At 37.4% G+C, this 22,280-nt stretch overlaps 1 protein-coding gene across 11 annotated transcripts in view; it reads right to left on the bottom strand.

Moving 5' to 3' along the window:
• The window catches only part of PCNX1 (pecanex 1), a 178,366-nt gene that overhangs the window by 118,073 nt on the left and 38,013 nt on the right, over positions 1 to 22,280 (bottom strand). For 10 of the 11 annotated variants that reach the window (XM_053224632.1, XM_053224629.1, XM_053224627.1 and 7 more), the window contains exons 2-5: positions 21,628 to 21,836; positions 10,953 to 11,058; positions 5,439 to 5,484; positions 4,309 to 4,398 (exon numbers count right to left, since the gene is read on the bottom strand). In XM_053224632.1, the coding sequence (XP_053080607.1) occupies positions 4,309 to 4,398; positions 5,439 to 5,484; positions 10,953 to 11,058; positions 21,628 to 21,836 (451 nt within the window). Of the gene's footprint in view, positions 1 to 4,308; positions 4,399 to 5,438; positions 5,485 to 10,952; positions 11,059 to 14,786; positions 14,894 to 21,627; positions 21,837 to 22,280 lie in introns of those variants that run through there. The other variant, XM_053224631.1, reaches the window with a different exon arrangement.

Below are 22,280 nucleotides of genomic sequence, written 5' to 3'. Positions count from 1 at the left end.
CTCCATGAATGTGCTTATCAAGGTCACCAACAATCCAATGGCCAAGTCTCAGCCTCGTATCACCTGACCCATGGGCACTGTTGGACAAAGCTGAGCACTCCAGTCTCCTTGAAAATCCAGGATACAGCACTCTAGGCCTTCCTTGCACCTCACCCGCTGTTCCTACGGGGTCTCCTGCACCTATTACACCGGACTGGCTCAAAGCTCAATCCCTGGAACTTTTCGTTTTTCCATATACACTCCCTCTTTTCTCCATCTCATCCAGTGTTCTGGTCCCACGATAACTAAAATTCAGAAATACTTGTAATTAGCTTCCTCCATCTTCTACCCAGCGCCCACATTCAGATGGGATTAGGGTAAAATACTGATCTTGGGTAGGGAAAAAATGGGAGCGGCTGGAGACGGAAATTAGAGATAAGCCCTTCTTAAAAGCAAAAAATGAGAGCACACGTCCCCTCATCCTAGTTCACTCTCAGTCACATCCATAAAATGAGTGCCAACTAATCAATAACTGCTAACCAACTAAATGCTGCTGCCCTGTAAACCCAAACCAGCCAGAGAGCTGGAAGAGCCCCAAGTGATAATTAAGCCAGAGTAAGCAACTGCCACTAGGTGGTGCCAAATCGTAGCCATGACCAACAAAATTGGATCAGGGAGCCTGAACTCCATGCAGGCTTGCCAGTTACTTTGTGAACTTCATGATAACCCAACCCACAGTTAACATGACACCCCCGCCCCCTGCTCTTTTTTTTTTTAATTTATACACTGAAAACTCATGAATTTAAAACCTCAACCCGGACTTCATACCTGAAATCCAGACCTACCCTAACTAACTACTAATTGTTGCCACTTAGAGGTCTAACAGCATCTCATACCTGGTATGCCCAAAACTGAACTCCCCATCTTACCCTCCTCCTGCTCTCCCTACTCCTAAATCTGTTCCTTCTCAGCCTTCTCCCTTTCCATCCTCCCTGTCACTTAACCCAAAAACCTTACAGTCATCCATGAGTACTATTTCTCTTACAGGATATATCCTAATCCATCAACATATCCTGTCCCTAATATCTTCTACACACCCAATCAGACTACTTCTCACTGTCCTGCTCCGTGCCTTGGATTACTGCAATCATCTGGTAGCTGAGCTTCTGCTCCAGCCTCTGCCCCTTTTAATCATAGCCACAGTGATTCTGTTAAAAGGTAATTCAGATCATGACACTCCCTCTGCTCAGTACCCTTTAGCAGTTCCTAATCTCACTGGGAATTAAAACCACAATTTTTTTTTAATGTTTATTTTTGAGAGAGACAGAGACAGAATGCAAGTGGGGGAGGGGCAGAGAGAGAGGGAGACACAGAATCTGAAGCAGGCCCCGAGCTGTCAGCACAGAGCCCGACATGGGGCTCGAACTCAGGAGCTGTGAGATCATGACCCGAGCCGAAGTAGGACGTTCAACCAACTGAGCCACCCAGGTGCCCCTAAAACACAATCTTTAAAATATCTTACAAGACTATACAGTTTGTAGCCTCACTTACTTCACACCAGCCCCACTATTTCTCAAACCTGACAGGCATGTTGTTACTTTAGGACTTTTGCCTGTGCTGTTACTCTTGCATAGAGACAGCTCATTTCCCCCCGAATATCCTGGTAGCTCACTCCTTCACCTCCTTCAGGTCTTTGCTCTCAGCGAGGCTTTTCTTTGACCACTCTATTTACACTTAAATCCCCCCAACCCCCACCACTCCATATATATTTGATTGATACTAGTATGATTCCATACTAATAAGTATGGAAGCCACATAAGAGTAGAATTTTTTGTCTGTTCACTGATTTATTTACGGTGCTTAGAATGGTGCTCAGAGCGTGTAATAAGCACTGAACAGTATCTGTTAAATGTTATCTGTGTTATCTGTCAAATTTTCAATGTTGTCATATTAAAATGTTACACGATAGATGTTACAAAACTATATAAAAGTGGTGTAACAACAATTAAAAGCATGATTCAAAACTTGATTTCAATTCTAAGACTGCCACTTTGTAGCTGTGTGACTTTGGTCAGGTTTTTTATAACTTCTCTTTTAGCCATGATATGTCCATCTGTAATGTGAGAATCACATTAACATCGAACACTTACAGTGAAGATTAACTGTGTAAAGGCATATGAAATGCTTAAAAGAAGACCTAAACCAGAAGTTGACAAACTAAGACCCATGGAGCCAATTTGGCCCTCTGCCTACTTTGAACAAGGTTTTAGTGTAATACAGCCATGCTCACTCATTTATGTGCTGTTTATGGCTCCTTGAGCTCTACAATGGCAGTTGAGTAGTTGCAAGAGAGACCAAATGGCCTATGGAGCTATCTGACCATTTACGGGAAGTCTGCTGACTCCTAGCATATATTAATAGTGTGCGCTCAGTGAACATTAGACATCACTATCTATGTCAGTATGTTATCTGCAGAGTAGGTTTGTGTGCATGTAATTCCCAACCCAACAGATTACAAAATTCTTGCTCAAGCATGGTACTTCCCAGATACAAAACAAAGAAATATGACCCATAAATGCAGCAGCACTAGCCCCTCTAAGATCATTACCTAATTTTTGAGACGTTCTGATTACATATCACAGAAAGGGATACTGTAATTCTCAAACTGATCAATTCGCCTTCACCTTTTACAAGAAGATAGTTTCTTTATTATACAGTATGTTTAGAAAGTTTAGAGGGGAGGGGTATGTTGGGAGGGATAGTCCACAAAAGCAAATAAATGATGGGGTACTGCAATTCCAAAAAGCAGAGTGACAGCATGATAAACTTATGTTCCAAGTACAGGAACAAAACACACTTGTAAGAACTAGACCTGGGTAAAACACTAAATTGAGAGGAAAATGTCATAATTTGGTGATCAATTTGTAGCTACATAAATTTCATAATTTAAAATATATTTTCTAATGTTTATTTATTTTTGAGAGAGAGAGAGACAGAGCAGGAGCAGGGGAGGGCAGAGAAAGAGGGAGACACAGAATCCAAAGCAGGCTCCAGGCTCTGAGCCATAAGCACAGAGCCCAACACGGGGCTCAAACTCGCAACCTGCAAGATCATGACCTGAGCTAAAGTCAGACTCTTAACCAACTGACCACCCAGATGCCCCATCATAATTAAGAACAGGAAATTTATCAGCTTGCCTGCCTTCTGAAAATCACTCATAGCCTAATAAAAACAAAAGGCTGGAAATAGGAAAACCGGTTTGTGTCTGATTATGTAACTTGGGATAATCTCCATTTGAAAATGGGATAACATATCCATCCCTTTCATGTTTGAAAATTAATAATGAAACATAAAAATGTGGCAGTTCTTAAAAAAAAAAAAACAAACTCCATTAAATCCGAAATACTCATTTATAATGAAATTGAACAAAGGCAGGGAGAAATCACTTAAACCCCAAATTTCTATTAAAAATCTGCTACAGGAGGCACCATGTTGGAGGCAGACATAGTTTCTCTGTAAGTCCAACAGCAAATTATTTCTCTACCAAAACATACTGTTAGGCAAGACCTGAAGCAATTGACATTTAGGGGTCACACTAGATGGAAAACAACAGTTTCACAAGTAGGTTACTAAACCAGGCAAGAAGCTCTGACCCACTAGACTAGCAGATTATCTCCCATCTCATACTCACTCCAGGGCACATGCTCAGAAAATTTTTCTCTCCATGTCTACTTGGCAGAACACGGGTCAGTGAATTCCAGAAAGCAAAAAGTACTTATAGGGGTGCCTGGGTGGCTCAGTCGGTTATGCGTCCAACTCTTGATCTCGGTCTATTATGCATCCAGGTCATGATCTCACAGTTCGTGAGTTTGAGCCCTCATCGAGCTCTGCGCTGTGTAGAACCTGCTTAGGATTCTCTCTCTCTCTCTCTCTCTCTCTCTCTCTCTCTCTCTCTCTCCTTCTCTCTCTGCCTGTCCCCAGTGCATGCATGCGCACTTGTTCTCTCAAAAAATAAATGATTTTTTTAAAAAACCTTTACAAAAATTAAAAAAATAAAAGTACTTACAACACTGTTTTACTATTATTCAAGTTAAGAATTTTATTTTAATTCTTCTTCAAAATATCATATTAATTTGTTATAAACTTATTACATGTTCTGAGTACCATTCTAAGTACCGTAAATAAATCCATGAACAGACAAAAAATTCTACCCTTATGTGGCTTCCATACTGTTAGTATGGAATCATACTAGTATCAATCAAACATATTCTACAAAGTCATCCTGGACCCCATAATATATGGTATCAGTGTAAAGTATAATGTTCTTACCTTGTTCTTCACTTCCTTCCTTACAAAGACTAGAGCTCTGGCCCAGACTTAAACTAATATCATCAGAAGTCTTAGCGGTGTCTGTGTCTCCTACAAAATTAAGAGAAACGTGTAAGCACATTATATTAAAAGCAAAGGCTGTACGGTGTGGCATAACCAGAAAGGATGTCAACTACACTAATTTCCTATGTACTGTACTAGTACACGATAGCTACTAGAGCAGTTTTTGTTTGTCTGGGTTACAATGATGGAAGATCACTGAACAGGAAGCATCACAGACTATCAAACCACATCTTTGTTCTCACAGCACTATAAGGCAAGTAATAAGGAAACCTTCACACTGCTAATAAAACTTCCTTTAAAAAGAAGCAATTTTCGGGGCGCCTGGGTGGCTCAGTCGGTTGGGCGTCCGACTTTGGCTCCGGTCATGATCTCGCGGTCTGTGAGTTCGAGCCCCACGTCAGGCTCTGTGCTGACTGCTCAGAGCCTGGAGCCTGTTTCAGATTCTGTGTCTCCCTCTCTCTGACCCTCCCCCGTTCATGCTCTGTCTCTCTCTGTCTCAAAAATAAATAAACGTTAAAAAAAAATTTTTTTTTAAATAAAAAGAAGCAATTTTCTAAAAGAAATGTAAAGTTTGTAATAACAACTTGAAACAATATAAATTTCCTCCCCAGAGATAATTATAAAAAGTCCCCTAAAAAAGTATAGGGAAAAAATATGAATTTACCTGAAATAGATGTATGTAATAGGTATATATAAAAGACTCTCCCTCTTTTTTACTGCCTCATTTGTGCCCAATTTAAAGGTTTCACATAAAATTACTTAGTTTTCCACACCTCACCAAAACCCATGAAAGTATTGTCCTTCAAGGCAAGGAAGTTTCTTATAGAGCAAAACTTACAATTCATGCAATGTAATGCAAATGTTCAAATATGTTTGTGAGACTTGGATGATGAAAGGAGAACCAAATTTAAATCAAGTAACCTTTAATACAAGATACATAACTGTATCTACAAAATAATTTCAAGAATGATTTTTCATTACATGTGAATACACAGTACTGTTATCTTTATTACATCCAAAAATGAAATGGAAAGTCACAGGCAACTTTCAACTTAGATAATGTCTACCTTTAATAGTTGCTGCTGTTCCAAGACGAGAGGAACCAGATCCAATCTGAAAATGATATTAAAACTAATTAAAATGCTATATATAATTATCAATATAGACTAGCAAATTATCAAGCAAAACTTTCATATTATTAAAACATGTTATCAGTTACTTTATCAATATTAAAAGATCCCCTTTGGGCATGTTCTATCAGAGCCACATAACCTATTTGTTGTAGCACATTCTGCATATATATTACAGATGTGCCAGGGCACTGATTGCATCCCTCTGCATGCTTAGAATTGATGGACCCACAGAGCAGGATGCCTCCAACATCAAGCAATCTATGTCATACAATTACTACCATTTTTTATATTGCATCATGACATGTTCACATTATAAACAAAAGCAAAACTGGGTGTTGAGTCTACCTGAAACAAATGCCCTTATCAGGGTATATAAAAGGAAGGTTCTGGACAAAGCATTCACATATGCTACAAAGAGCAACGTAAATCTTGTCAACTTGTTAGTGTATCAATATGAACTTTCCTGAGTGCTAGACAAAAAGTAAGTAGTACTTCTTTGTAGACTGTTACTAACATCTTTAAAAAGAAAAAAACTAAGGAATCCATGAAAAATGACTTTTTAGCACTAGTTATAAACAGAAAACTAAAATCTATTGAGTTTTTAATGCTTATATTCCAGATGATAGAACACTCTTCTAAAATCTCAGTCATCATTCATTACACTACCATAAAAATCATATAAACAAATACCAAAAATTCCATAAACACATTAGGGAAACCAAACATAACAACATGACAGTTACTAAATCCGCAAGTCCTAGCAACTTTCTATAACCTGTTTTTAAGAGATATTAAAAGAACATAGTCAAGCAAATTTAATATTTTAGAATAAAATTAAGAATATTCATATAATACTTTGCATTTTACCAAATCCTTCCTTTCAATGAATCAACTGACTAGGCGTATAAAATAAGAAATTTGCTCAAAATGTAAGTCAATATTGAGTTTGAAAGGGCATGAGGATGGCAATTAAATGGTGTATACGTATGTAAAAACCCACTGTCCTGTACACTTAAGAAGTGTATACTATGCTGCATAATAGTTATATGTCAGTGAAAAAGTAAGTAAAAAAAAAAGCAAATACAAACAGGTTAGAACTACTAATTCTTGATGTGGCCAATAAAAAAAATAAGTTTTGCAACATTTTTAAACAATTTATTAAGCTTGAGTCTCCTGATTTTTCCTTATCTTTGTTTTCAATTAGCCATAAAAAGCTCTGCAGTTAGAAAAAGATGTAAAAGCATTCTACTGCAAAACAAAGTTTCATTCTTACCACACCCGCTAGATAAGTTATAGAATTCATGTTATTTTCAACTAGAATAATAAACACATTATTCCCTAGATAGAAAAACAAGTAATAAACAAAAACCCCACTTTATGCACACCCTTCTACAAATTTAAACTTAAAAAAAAACTTTTGGGGGCACCTGGTGGCTCAGTCACCTTGAGCATCCAACTCTTGATTTTGGCTCAGATCATGATCCCAGCCCCATGTCAGGAGGCTGCTTAGGATTCTCTCTTCCCCCTGTCCCTCTCTCCCACTCACACACACGCTCGCTCGCTCTCTCTCTCAAAAAAAAAAAAAAAAAAAAAAAAAAGCCAAGTCAAGGTTCACATCACCTCTTTCTATTAAAAAAAACAAAACTTGAATATGATTATGGTAGTCATTTGGTCACAACCACAGAAGTGTTCCCTTTTGTTTTCTTAACAAGATTCCCACTTTGCTCAGATGCTGAGTATCCATCTTTTGATCTCTGAGAAGGGGGCCCAGGCTCCAGTCTAGGGGTACGCCTTGGTTCCTGGTCAATGAACACAGGCAAGAGTCTGCGGGAGGGCTTCAGGGAAAGATCTCTGCATGTCTGAGGAGACAATCGAGGACAACTCTGCGCACAGTGCCCCCTGCTTCTTACTTTCCAGCAGGGTCATAACTAAAGCTGCTGTGCTCATTCTGCAACCCTGAGGGAAAAGCCAGCCCAAGTCCTAACATTACTGAGCTGAACAAATGCCACACAGCCCCCTCCATACCTGGATGACAAACATAAACTCTTATTTAAGTCACTTAACTAGGTGAGTTCTATTACTTGCTGGCTTAATGGACAGAATGGATGGTTATATTTTATTCTTCATGTTTTCCTGCATTATTTAAATTTATCCCCCCAAAATATAAGAATTGGGACTATTTACATATGAAACAGGGGATTGAGAAAATGAACATCCAAATAGGAGTACATCCAAATAGGAGAATGCATTCCCCAAAATGTCACTGTAGAAAAACACTTAATGACATTAATATTCATGATATAGTCAATAAAGAAAATCAAGTTCCAAACAGCATGCATACTATAATCCCACCTTTTTTAAAAATGGTTTTTGATTATGACATTATGGATGATTTTTATTTTCTTCTGTTTGCTTTCCCTCACTAGCTATTTTTGTAAAAATGAACACATTTAGAAAATGAAAAATTTAAGGGAAAAAAAATAGTCTGCACAAACCAAAAGGGTCCGGTTGTTTCTTCTCTTTTGTAAATGCCATAGGAAAGGTCAGGAAGGATTATGGGTGTCTGAGAAAAAAAATTCTTCCAATTAAAGAACAATCAGGCAAGGCCACCTCCTCCGTGCAGACTTTGCCCCTTCTTCTAGCTGGAAACAAATTATTTTCTCCTCTAAAATCATTATCCCCTTTTCTGTACCATTCCTATGACAATTATTACTTTGTATCTTATATTTATATTTCCTTGGTAACATATGTCATGTTTCTGACTTTGGTTATTTATGGCAAATCTACTACGAAACTGTCAAGTCTCTGAGGGTAAGACCCCCTCCCCACTCCATTCAAGTAAACTGACTTGAAAGGTATCTGGCACTAAAATATATGAAGGAAGACCAGTGACAAAAGGAAAGAGAGGGAGAGGGAGGTAGGGAGCAGTAAAAGAAAAACAAGAAAAAAGAAAGGGAAGGGAAACAGAGGGTAGATGATGGAAGGGAGACAAAGGTAGAAGTGGCAAGAAGGAAACAATGATAATAACAACTGAGATAGAGGCACTACGCTCCAGTTCACTACCTAGTACTGAGGACATTCACACAAATAACTAAGATCATGTGTAATAAATGCTACATAATGAAATATGTACAAGAAATATAGTATGTCTTCTGGTAATATGGCTACCAGCATACAAAAAGGCGGTAAAAATAATTATGCCAACCATTCCTTTTGTTAGGATAATACTAAAACACCAAAATCCATGTAGCACAATAACTTCCAATATTTGCCAATTTTTATTCAAGAGTTAATATTTTAAGGAAAACCAAATCAGGCATGCCATGCATTTGTGTGCAGACAAGCTTTAATAACACTCAGGATGGGAGTCCCCCATAAAACATGGTAGAGTTACTGAAGACGGCTGCACCCTTTCAACTGTCCTGCTGAAAAAAATGATAAAAAGTTTGGCTCTCCAAAAGATTGTGGGGAAAACACAGGCTCACTCCCTAGTAATCTTACATTGCCAACACGTGTTAGTATGAACAAAGGCCAGAGTTAGTTAAGCATAGAAAACATGCAGCCATATTTAAGGGCTAAGTCATTTCATTTCGTAAAGAGACACAGAAAGCCAGGCTAACCAAAAGAGGGTTAAGGATAGCAACGTTTTTCTTTAAAACCGGTATTGTAAAAACCGAAACTTGAAAGGTATGAACCTAATTAAAATGTCAGTCCTTTTCCACAATGTTCTGTGTGTGTGTTTAACTCTGACATTTCCCATCTGCTTGTTATGGAAAGAATTCAATACTACACTACATTCAATCACAACTAAAACTGCAACCAAAAATTCACCCACTTGGAAGTTTAAATGATGAAATACAATTCAAATAGAGGCAAATCTTCTATACAAGACCCTAGTCAAGATTTTTTTGATTCACGGAATATGGTGTTTTTCCTAATACTGTTCTGAGATAATGTAGGGTTAAACAATGTGGAACAGCAGAATACTGTGGGGCAGTCAGGATAATTAGGTCTGCTACTTGTTCCTTTCTTAAATGAAGAGCCAGGTCTGATTCTACCTCTAAAGTTCTACTATCTATGTAGACAAAGATAATTAGCACCTATTCACTGAAAGTCAACTCTGCACAAGGCGGGTCTATTAGCCAGGGGAGGAAAGAAGACAGTCTGCTCTGTAGAGGCTTACAGACTGCCACATATGACCACATACCAAATCCCAAGTGCTAAATAAATACATCAGTAAGTGCTCCATATGCAAGAGAGAGAGGGAATACCACAAGGTCTCTGAAAATCTTGAGAAACAGGGGATGGCTCTAACAAAAGTTAGAGTTAGGCCAGGATGTTAAAACAAACAAACAAACAAACAAACAAACAAACAAAAACCTAAGTCTGTGGAGCAGAAAGGAGGAAGAGTGATTTCAACCCACAAGTAGAGTAGTAGAACAGCAGAAAGACTGAAGTGAAAATCAAGAAGTGAGATCTAGACCCTAATACAAATCCGTGGTCTCCTCTTCTCCATAATGAAAAGGCTGACATAAAATAATAACCTACTACAACCCATAGTTATCTAAAGTTCTACTATGACAAGACTTCGAAGCTTCTGGCTAAGTTTCCCCTCTTATGCTTATGCAGTGTTACTCTAGCTAGCAGGCTCTTCTGCTGAGAGGGCAGGCAGGAATAAGTAGGACTTGGATTAGTGTGGGAGATGTTTAGGATGAAAGAGAGAAACGCAGCAGCAAAGGCCCAGCCGGGGTTACACACAATGACAGTACAGCAGACATCAGTCACCCTTTGAGAGCATACTTTCAGAGTTACTATTTTAAGTTAAAAGTTACAGAATGGAAAGACATTAAAACTGGCAAAAGCAGATCTGTATTCTACATCTCACTCTATCACTAACACCTTGAACAGCCAGATTTTGAGAAAGTTTTTTTATTAAGTATAATCAACATACATTCTATCTCTTTCAGGTGTATGACACATTGATTCAACAATTCTACACGTTACTCAGTGCTCACCACAGTAAGTGTAGATTTTTAAAAATTTAATTTTTTTTTTGCCATGTTTAAGCTAGGAATAGCCCCAGACATCTATACCCTTCCGATACAAAAAAAAAAAAAAAAAAAAAAAGTGAAGGTAAATGAGACCGTGAAAGCCAGGACCTGATTTTCCGAAGGGCACTCAGCACAACTGTTGTGATCAAAACTACTGCAGGCAACGGTAGTTGCCTGAGTAGTTTTGCTGAGCATGCTGTATGCTCAGCAAAAATGGACTTGATTAATGTGAAAATTCAGTTAAAAATAAGAATACTAACAAAAGATATTAATAAACAATCAAAAATGTATTAATCAGCAAGATAAACCCCAACACCAATGGACTATTACAGACAGAATTGCTTGAGACCACCATCAGGAGGAGAGGAGGGAAAAAGACAAAACAGCAGGTTCCCACCTGGTTACTTGGATCTAGGCCAGCATAAGAATTTCTTGAACTGCAACCAACTGGGGGTGTGGCCTCTCGAATGAACTCAGACATTTCAATCCCTCCACCAGGATCGCTGTGGGGAACATTGAGAAAAAGAGAGTAACTGTCATTATTCTGCCAGCAACGGTTTTTTATTATTTTTAAGTTATTATACCTTTTTCTATAAAACTAAAATATACTAATTTCTAACAGAGAGTATAGCAATTTAAAAAAAGATCATTCTTCATTCCTAAGTCTTATAGTCTGAACTATTTTATAACCACATCACTACTTGAAAATCTTTAAAACTCTCACCCAATCCAATATTAGAAAGCAGCCTTAATGACAATTATAGACACTAAATATAGCACGTATTTTATGACATGTGCCATAAAACCACTCTAGCAAAGACACGATTTGCCTTTTGCTCCCCAAGAGCAAGGAGAAACCAGCCATGGCAAACCCAGAAAGTAATCACATCTTAGACTACCAATCTCTAAGAGCACAGTCTCACTGAGCTGCAAGACACTGATCAACACGCAAAAGAACAGTCAGCCTTGTCAAACTACCTCTATCTGTAGTTTTTAAGTTAACAGCATTTAACTGCAATACTAACTTGTTTTACAGAAGTAGAAAGCTAAGATTTTAAGTTTTGTATAGAGTTAGAAGGCTTAAGTTTAAAAAGTAAAACGATGGGGCACCTGCGTGGCTCAGTCAGTTAAGCATCTGACTTCGGCTCAGGTCATGATCTCACAGTTTGTGGGTTCAAGCCCCGTGTCAGGCTCTGGGCTGATAGCCCAGAGCCTGGAGCTTGCTTCAAATTCTGTGTCTCCCTCTCTCTCTGCCCCTCCCCTGCTCTCACTCTGTCACTGAGTCTCTCAAAAATAAATAAACATTAAAAAATTTTTTTCTAATAAGTAAATAAAAATACAATGATGTGATGTGGTAAAACAGGTATTAGACAAGAGAGAAAAGTACTAAGTTCAAAGAACTGAAGAAGTCTACATACAGTACTTAAAGACAAGAGGATCCCCAAATTAGGAAAAAACATCACACCAAATTTCAAAAAACTTAGAAAGTTTTATAATAAGGTTCTTTAGGAACATAACTTTTAGAACTCAGGCCTAAAAGTTACCATAATCCTATTTTTGGCCCAAAGTTTTTTACTCATTCTACTTGGTACATACAGAGGAAACACTCGATAAACTTTTAAGTTATTATTATCAGGGATGAAAGTTCTAGTATTAGCTAGAATTATAGTAGATATAAACCATCCTGCCATCCACCGTCTAGTTCAATCATCTGGTTAACAATAACACCAAAAAACAACCCAAAATTCTTCTGGTGAGCCACCTCATCCCAAACTCTCATATGCTTTTGGGTAATGTTAACCACATACTCTCAGGTTTGGGGGGAGCACCACTGGCCAAAGTCGATCAGCATGTTCCGTTCTTTTGCTCACAGAACTTAGTTCCAGAATAAGCACAGGACCCAACTCAGGCTAGTATGAATCAGGCCGGGGGTGGGGGGGTTCTACTGTTAAGAGAGGATATTTCTCTATACCTGCTAGTGTTAATGCTGAGATGATTTAAGGCCTGGGGCTGCTGCAGCCATTTTATAACCATAAGGGGAGACGCTAAGAAACCAAGTGAACAAAAGGAGCCCAGCCTGGTAAAGATAAGTCAGGTCATGAAGTGACTGAAACTGCACCTTGCCAATTTGAAGACACCCCTCACACGTAGACTTTTCAGTAACGTGTGCCATAAATCCCCATAAGCCTATTTCAATGAGGTATTCTGACAGCTGCAATCAAAAGATACAGGCAAAACAGAATTCACTAGCCAGTATACCTTTCATTTAGTAAGTATTTATCACTACAGCTGTTTAAACTCTAGCAAATTTTTATTAATGGTCTCATAACCATCCTGTCCCTGGTTACTTAATGGGTTCCTAACTCTATCATGTTCACTAAAGAAAATTAGCTTTCTAACTTGCTATCCGTGCATAGAAATAAAAAATACTGGAACGCAGGTACAAAGGTGACAGCCAATTCAGCACGCAAACGTCCAGACATGGAAAAAGTGAAACGGGCTCAGCTTTGTTAGCTGTTTGGTGTCAATCCATACAAGACATGTAGGCCAGAAGGAGAAACCGCTAACTGGGCAACATCGTAAGTGGTTTACAGACCGCTATCACCACACTGAATGAGTGGGGAGGACTAACCAGCAACGTCACTGTTCTCTCCACCAGAATCCATTCTCTAAGTCACATCCCACGGAAATCAGAAGATGGAGAGCAGATGGAAATCATAAGGTGAGGATTAAGGAATCAAATATTCAACCCCAGAGAAAGGATGGAGAGCCCTCATCTTGCCCAGTTTATATACATCAACTGTACCGGTAAACAATTCACATTATCATTCAATTCATCCATTTAAACTCTGCAAATCAATAGTTTCTAATACATTCATCAACTTATACAACTATCACCACAATTAATTTTAGAACATTTGTACCACCTTATTAACAAACCTCTTCACTGTTACCTCCCCACCCCCCTTCCCTTCCACCCCCAGCCTTACATAGCTAGGAATCTGTTTTCTGTCTTTCTAGAGTTGCCTATTTTGCACAGTTTATATACATGGAATCATAATACGTGTGGTCTTTGTGACTGGCTTATTTCACCTAGCATAATGTGTTCAAGGTTACTCCAAGTTGTAGCAACTATCAGTACTTCACATTTTTATGGCCTAATAATACTGCATTATTTGGACAGGACACATTTTGTTTACTCATTCATCAGCTGAGGGACAATATTGCCTAGTTTTATATACCACTTCTGACAATAGGTACAAAAGATTACAATCTGAAGGTAAAGTTATTATAAATAAATAAAAGCAAATATTTATTAAGTACTTAATACATTCCAGTCACAGGGGCACATGCTTTATTTGCATTTTCTCACAGAATATCCTCCTAAAATCTACAATATAAATACAATTATCCTCGTTTTACAGATGAAAAACTGAAAACCAAAAGGTGTAAAAACCTGTCAGAGGAGTAAACGACATAAGCTGAGTCACTGGTATATGCAGTTCAGGTGGAAAAGGAGGATACAAATAATATTTACACAGTACTCTACAATGTGTTATATCTGTTCTTTTTCCCCCCACACACCTTAATGTAGGTTCTCATGGCCAGTGAGAATTAAGACAAGATCTGAACATCTTGTCTGTATAGCTTTGAAGTCCACTCAAAGACACCAACACTTGCCTTTCAAAAAACAAGCACTGAAGTTCTCTTTCCAGTTCAAAGCCAAAAATGAACACCACTGTCTAAAGAAAGATTTCTTAATCTCAGCACTACTGACATTTTGGGCCACTTGGTTCTTGATTGTGGGGGACCATCTTGCGCACTGTAGGACAGTTAGCAGCATCCCTGGCCTCTACCCACTAAATGCCAGCAGCATTTCCCCAGTTGTGATAAACAAAAAATGTCTCCAAATATTGCCAAATGTCTCCTTAAGGGTAAAATCGCCCCCAGTTGACAAACAATGATCCAGAACAAATGCCCAATGGCCAAAACAGAGAGAGAAGCAGGAATTGAAGGGAGCAAAAAGGATGAATGAAAAAATGGACAGCAATTTTTGTAACAAAATAATCCTCTAGCAAAATTACTATACCTCTCTTCTCTACAAATTCAGAAGAACTTTTAGCCAGCTGTCGCTGTCCTAAATATAGCTAAACACACAAAACGGCTGAGTAAGAGTTTTCTTTATTAGCAAGACTTGCAGATTTTCGGCAATGGCAATTTCAGCACATACCTGGAAAGTATAGTAGTTTACAATTCTCACAGAGGCAAAGTGGTCTACTGCAGTAAGCAATACACCAAATTCAGGGAATCTCTACCTTTATGCCTTAATTTCCCCATCTGTTAAAAAAAAAAAATACCAGGTACACGGAGAGGCAGAAAAGCAGAAGGGGTCTAATCTGAATTATAAAGGAGACTTCACAAACTAATTTGTTGGTTATTAGTATCATTAATTGCTCAGGCTTTAATCAAAAACTTCACAGTACCATTTCAGTACTAAATTTACAAATCTAACCTAGATTACAATGATGTTCATAAAAATATAATAAAAACAAAATCCTTAAACAAAATAAATCTTCAAACACTTTAGCCTAAAATTTACCTACAGTTTAAATGGATCCTTAATTTACAATATTTCAAGCGTTACGGCCATGAGAAACAGAAAATATGGTCTCCAATATACTTGTATTCCAGTCCTGAAATCATATTGGAATCCAATGTGAAACATTAGAAGTGTAATACAAACATTAATGACTTTGACTCTTTTTCTAAGATAAAGATTTAATAAGCATTTTGAACTGCTATCCCAGAGCCAATGAAAACCATAAGGCTCAAGTAGTCCCACTATATTCATTCAGTCATGCAACAAATCGACAACTATACTGTATCAAGCACAGTGACAGGCTCTGGAAATAAAGTATTTTCCTGTTCATTTCTTCTCTTCAGAACAGAATGTGAAAGTCCCAAGTGGGAGGGTGGGGAAAACATGTCAAGAACAAAAATCTACAACAAAGATCTCATTTAATGGTGAAACTTTAAAAACACTATTTAAGGCTAGAAAAAGACAAGGATGTAAGCCAATACTATTTCATTTTAACAATGTGTTAGAAATCATAGTCAATGAAAAAGTTAAATAGGGAGTGGCTCAGTTGGTTGAGCATCTTAACTTTGGCTCAGGTCAAGATCTCACGGTTCATGGGTTCGAGCCCCACATCGCACTCTGTGCTGACAGCACAGGATTCTGTGTCTCCCTCTCTCTCTGCTCTTACCCCACTCGTGCTCTGTCTCAAAAATAAATAAACATTGGGAAAAAAAGGTAAACTGCTATATTTAAAGGGAACTAAAAGGTAACTATAAAGGAGTTTTATAATAGAAAAGCTGTAAAATAATTTGGCAAAGTTAACAAAAGCTACGCAAGCCTTTTAATGGAACAATGATAAATCTTTATTGAAAGATATTAAAGAAGATTAAATAAATGGTGATTTGCTATTGTAAAGATAATGATTCTCAGCAAAAGAATAAAAATCTTAAGTTCTTGTAGACTTTGCCCAGCAGACCATACATTTTATTTCAAAAACAAAGAGCCAAGAATAAAAGTCACTCCTGAAAAAGAACAAAGTAGGAGGTCTGCCCCCCACCAATTATCAAAAGTTATATTATGAAGCTACAGTAACTGGGATAGTGTGGTAACGGCACAGCATAGAGAACCAGATCAACAGGACAGAAAAGAGAGGCCAGAAACATACCCACCATATATGGAAATTTAACTTATGACAGAGTACTGCAGATCACCAAAGAAAAGATAGTCTGCTTAACAAATACTGATTAAACCAGTTATTCATAAATAAGTCTTGAATCCCTACCTGACACTACCAATTAAAATAATTTGTTCAAATGAGAAAACAAAAGAAATGTAAACTTTTAAAGGAGAATATAAGAGAATATATTTCTGATCTTCCTGTAGGAAATAAGTTCTTAAGACACAAAAGTGCTGATTACCAAAAAAATGATAAATCTTAAAGGATATATGATAATCTTAAGACTCCTTAAGGAAAGCAAAACAGCAAGCCACAAAGTGGGAGAAGATGTCTGTAATGTATGTAACCAATAAAGTAGTGTACCGTGAATATATTTCAAAAGCTCCTATTATTCAATAAGAAAAAGACAACTCCAAAGAAAAATGAAACAAGATGCGAATGGACAATGGAAAAGAACAGAAAAGCTACCCGGACCAAATATATATGGTAAGATGTTCAACCTCATTAGTAATCAGAAAGTCCCAATGAGACACCTTTCACACTTACTTGAATGGCAAAGTTTTAAAACTTACTAATATCGAATATTGATGAGGACATGCAACAAGAAGGACTTTCACATACTAATGGTGGGAGTGTAAACTGGTACAAACGTTTTGGCTAACAGGCTGGAATTATCTACCAAAACTGAACATGACAATACCCTATAAACCAGCTTATGTTCACTAGATACATACATGTGTATCAAGAAATACACACAACAATGTGTTTTCAGAACACATGGATAAGTAAAATGGACAAATCGTAGTCTATTCCTGTTTACTAGAGTATGCAAAAGCAAGCAGGAATAAATGATGACTATAAGCATCCACATGAATAAGCCTATAAAACACAGTATTTGGCACAAAAAAGCCCCTCACAGAGAAAAGACATACAGTATTATTCACTTAAGGATACCCCAAGGCAGATAAATATATGTTTAATAATATCTACAAAGACTACACAATGATAAAGAAAGTCAAGGGAATTATTAACACAAAATTCAAGATAATGGTCACTCTTAAAGGAATAAGAATAGAATGAAATGGGAAAGAACTGCATGAAGGCCTGTATGGTATTTGCATAATATCCTATTTCTTAAGTTGTGTGGTGGGGAATCAAGTAGTCACTTAATTATTATTCCCTAAATTATATTGAACAATATGATTGATAAAGTGTTTAGATAGATATACATTTCACAATAAAATTTTTTAAACTAAAAAAAAAAAGGAAAAATAATTCATTAACAAAAGGAATTAAAAACATATATCCAGAAGAAATAGGAGCTAACAATTACTGTATCAGGAGCTAACTGTATCAGGAATGGTTCTAAATGTTTTACATATATTATCTTTCATTCATTCTTTATAATAATCCTATGATACAGTACTGTTATTTGCCTCATCATTCAGATGAGAAAGCCAAGGCATAAAAAGCTTAAGTCAGTCCCCAAGGTCATACAATCATGCAGTGATTCAAGCCCTGGCAGGTTAAGTGCAGGTTTATCTATCCATAATACAAGGTTACACATTTCCTAATAGAATAGACTTAAAAAATACATACACCCCAAAAGAAAAAATTCATATATGAGACATAAAAGGCAAATGAAAAATTGGACGTATACACCATGTCCCTGATGAGTCTTCATATTTTAAAGGCTGACTTCTCCCTATATTAAATACACTTAACAAAATTCTAACAGAATTTTCTGGAGGCTAAGCACACAAGGGACATCTCACAGAAAACTAAGTACCGGTGAACCCTGTACTTCACAGGTTTGAACTGTGAAGGTCCACCTATATGTGGATTTTTTACATTTTACAGTACTGTAATTGTATTTTTTCTTATGACTTTAATAATAATTTTTCTCTAGCTTACTTTATTGTAAGACTACAGTACATAGCACATGTAACATACAGAATATGTTTTAGTTGACTGTTTATGTTCTCGGTAAGGCTTCCAGGGAAAGTAGGCTATTAGTAGTAAATTTGCAGGGGGCTGGGGGAGTGGGGGGGTGTGAGGGACGTCAAAAGTTATACATGTATTTTTGACTACATGAGGCAGGTGTTTAGCGCCTAAACTCCCTCGTTGTTCAGGGGTCAGCTGTATATGCATAAGAACCAAGATAACACTAAAGTAGAAAAATACCAAGGGGGCACCTGGGTGGCTCAGTCAGTTAAGTGTCCGACTCTTAATTTTGGCTCAGGTCAGGATCTCTTGGTTGTGGGATCTGAGCCCCATGTTGGGCTCTGCACTGAGCATAGAGCCTGCTTGGGATTCTGGGATTCTCTCATTCTCTCTCTCTCTCTCTCTCTTTCTGCACTCCCCACTCAAAACAATAAATTAAATTAAAATTAAAATTAAAAAAATAAAAATACTGAAAAGGGATTCATGCCACTAAATATTAAGCATATTAGTAAGTCATAAAAGCATTATGGCATAAACAAAACAGAAAGAGAGCAATGGGGCAGAAAACAAAGCCCAGAATCTGACATAAGTGTATATAAGTATACTATGAAAAGGAAAACATTTAAAATTACTGGGGGAAAAATGCATTATTCACTCAGTAGTGTTGGGACTAACCTAAAAAACAAAACCAAAAAAAACCACCAGAATTTTTTAGCTTGACTTCAATTTAAGAATGAAAAATAAAATTATAAAAATGCTGAAAGGAAGGGCACCTGGGTGGCTCAGACGATTTACATGTCCAACTTCAGCTCAGATCATGATCTCGCGGTTCATGAGTTCAAGCCCCACATCGGGCTCTGTGCTGACAGCTCAGAGCCTGGAGCCTGCTTCAGATTCTGTGTCTCCCTCTCTGTCCCTCCCCCGCTCATACTCTGTCTCTGCCTCTCTCAAAAATAAATAAACATTATAAAAAGAAAAATGCTGGGGGCGCCCAGGTGGCTCAGTCAGTTGAGCATCTGACTTTGGCTCAGGTCATGATCTCACAGTTCGTGAGTTTGAGCCCCACGTTGGGCTCTGTGCTCACAGCTCAGAGCCTGGAACCTGCTTCAGATTCTGTGTCTCCCTCTCTCTCTGCCCCATCCCTACTCATGCTCTGTTTCTCTCTGTCTTAAAATAAATAAATAAAACATTAACATTAAAAAAACTAAAAAACAAAAAATGCTGAAAGTAGACACAGGTACACACTTATGTTATATGGAGGAAGAAAAAATGTTCCACAATTTGATATCAAAGGCAGAACTAATAAACATTCACAGAAGAGAACACACAAAAATAAATTGTGACATATAAATTAAAAAAATGCTATAAACTGAAAAAAGTATTTCACACAAAATGTAAAGAATGTCCTTCATAAATATTTTCTCCATATCAATAGTAAGAAACTAACCACTAATAGAAATGTATACCAGTCACACAATATAAGTGACAATAATAACATAGGAAAAATACCTCCATTTAACTAGTAATCCAAAAACTTAAAATTAAACAATGAGGTATCTACCACAGTTTTGCCTAAATACTAAATACTCAATGTTGTCAATGTGCAGAGAAAGCAGCCCTCAAATTGCTGGTCACAGTAAGTATAAAGTAAAATCTTTGGAATTTGACAATATACAATGAAAAACTTAAAAATGGAGGGGCGTCTGGGTGGCTCAGTTGGTTGAGCGTCCGACTTTGGCTCAGGTCATGATCTCATTGCTCGTGAGTTTGAACCCATGTCAGGCTCTGTGCTGACAGCTCAGAGCCTGGAGCCTGCTTCGGATTCTGTGTCTCCCTCTCTCTGCCCCTCCCCTGCTCACCCTGTGTCTCTCTTGTTCAAAAATAAACATTTAAAAAAAATTTTTTTAAATATTGCAAAAGAAATGCTTTCACTACTTCAAATATTTTCTAAGTACAGTGACAGGCTCCAATTTAGAACCTGAAGTTCATAAGAAAAACAAGGCCCCTACCTTCAAGAAGCTTACAAATGCAAACAAATGATTAAGTAAGGCAATTTCAGATAGTGATTGGTGCTATGAACAAAATTATTACAGAAGTAAAATATCTGCTCAATGAACACACAGGATAATCACGTTGGGGTAGAGAAAATGTAACTGAAAAGGGATAAACAGGGGCACCTGGGTGGCTCAGTCGGTTAAGCATCTGACTTCGGCTCAGATCATTATCTCATGGTTCGTGGGTTCGTGCCCATGTCAGGCTCTGTGCTGACAGCTCGGAGAGTGGAGCCTGCTTCGGATTCTGTGTCTCCCTCTCTCTCTCTGCCCCTCCCCCGCTTGCGCTCTGTCTCTCTCAGTCTCTCAAAAATAAACATTTAAAAAAACATTTTTTTTAAAGGAATAAACAAAGGCTTTCGATGCACTGGAAAAGAGAAGCATCACCTTTCTTAAAAAATGAGTACTCACTTTTCATATTATACTGAGTGGAAACATGACAGATTGGTTAAAAACATGGACTTCAGATCTGATTCCCTGGAATATTTAATCTTTCACACCCTAGTTTCTACATCTAAAAATCAGGAGTAATAAGAGCACCTACCTCACAGAATTGTTTTGAGGACTATTACATATGTCAAGTGTTCATACACTGTTTTTTGAAGACCTATATTAGTGGTACCTATCATTTCTATGAAGTCACAATAAACTTTTGACTGTGGATAAAGTAAATCCTTCAGTCAACACGAGAAAGGGGATGAGGCCAAGGTATTGAAGAGAATGTGACTGAGAGCCATAGGAGGAATACTGAACTGGGATGGAGAAAGAAAACCCCCAGGAGAAGGTGACAGCTATACAAAATTGAATCCTAAGAGGTCAGTTACGAAAAGATGGAGGGAAGAAACAGCTAAGTTGCCATGGTGAGAATATATCATTGAAAAATATTTACAATAGATTAAGTAAAAATTGCAGATTATAAATGTCAAGGAAAATGTCACAATTTGCTTAAGATACGTATACATTTAATTTATATATATAAATTCAATATAAATGCTAAGATTTACAAGCCATGCTTATTATTTCCTTACACTGTTTTTCACTGGTTTTGGTCTTTGGTGTGAATAAAATATTTTAAAGTTATAACTGGTATAGCATGCTATTAGTAATAAGGCCATATTTAATCCCCCAGATATGCCAATCAGCTTTGCTGGTGTCTAATGCGACAATCTGTACCTGTCATTATACCTCTAATATAACGGGAAGATCTGGTGGTAAGATCAAACACTGCCTTAAAACCACATATCAGAGCAGAGGCACAACACAATCATCACATCACTGTACACATGCAGTGTAAAAACAGAGTGGCAGGAGTTTTCCTCACCTCGGTCCATTACTGTCTTTTCTCCTGGTTGAACAGTTGCCTTGCTCAGCTTTGGCTCGCTGATCTGGGAACTCATTCGCACTCCTATCTATAACTTCTCCGGCATCAAGTGCTCTGTGGAGTCGATAGTTGACCATCTTCAGAACAATGAAAACAGCAGCTATCACAGGACAATAAACTGCTACTATAATCATTGAAGAAGGAAGAGCCTTGAAGAGAAAGAAAATAAAGATAGGCATTTAAAAATATCATATATTTTATTCAATTAGAGAAATCTGTAACTAAAATGACACACACAAAGCAACAATTATGTTACTAGAACTAAGTTGCAACAGTATAAGACAGCACTGCCCAAAACCATAGCCACCAGCTACATGCAGCTACTGAGTATTTGAAATATGGTTTGTCTGAACGGAGATGGGCAGTAAGAATAAAATAGCAATGGACTTTGATGATTCAGTATGAGAAAAAAGAATGTAAAATATCTCAATAATTTTTACATTGGTTACGTGTTGAAATAGCGTTCAGATTATACTAGGTTAAATAAAGTACATTATTAAACTTGTTTTCATCTGTTCCTTTTTACTTATTTTTAATGTGGCTATTAGAAAATTTTAAATTACATATGTGGCCTGCGTTACATTTCCACTGGA

Source organism: Acinonyx jubatus, chromosome B3 (genome assembly GCF_027475565.1).
Source record: "Acinonyx jubatus isolate Ajub_Pintada_27869175 chromosome B3, VMU_Ajub_asm_v1.0, whole genome shotgun sequence".
Taxonomy (NCBI): Eukaryota; Metazoa; Chordata; class Mammalia; order Carnivora; family Felidae; genus Acinonyx; species Acinonyx jubatus.
This window is presented reverse-complemented; position numbering and strand designations above follow the sequence as displayed.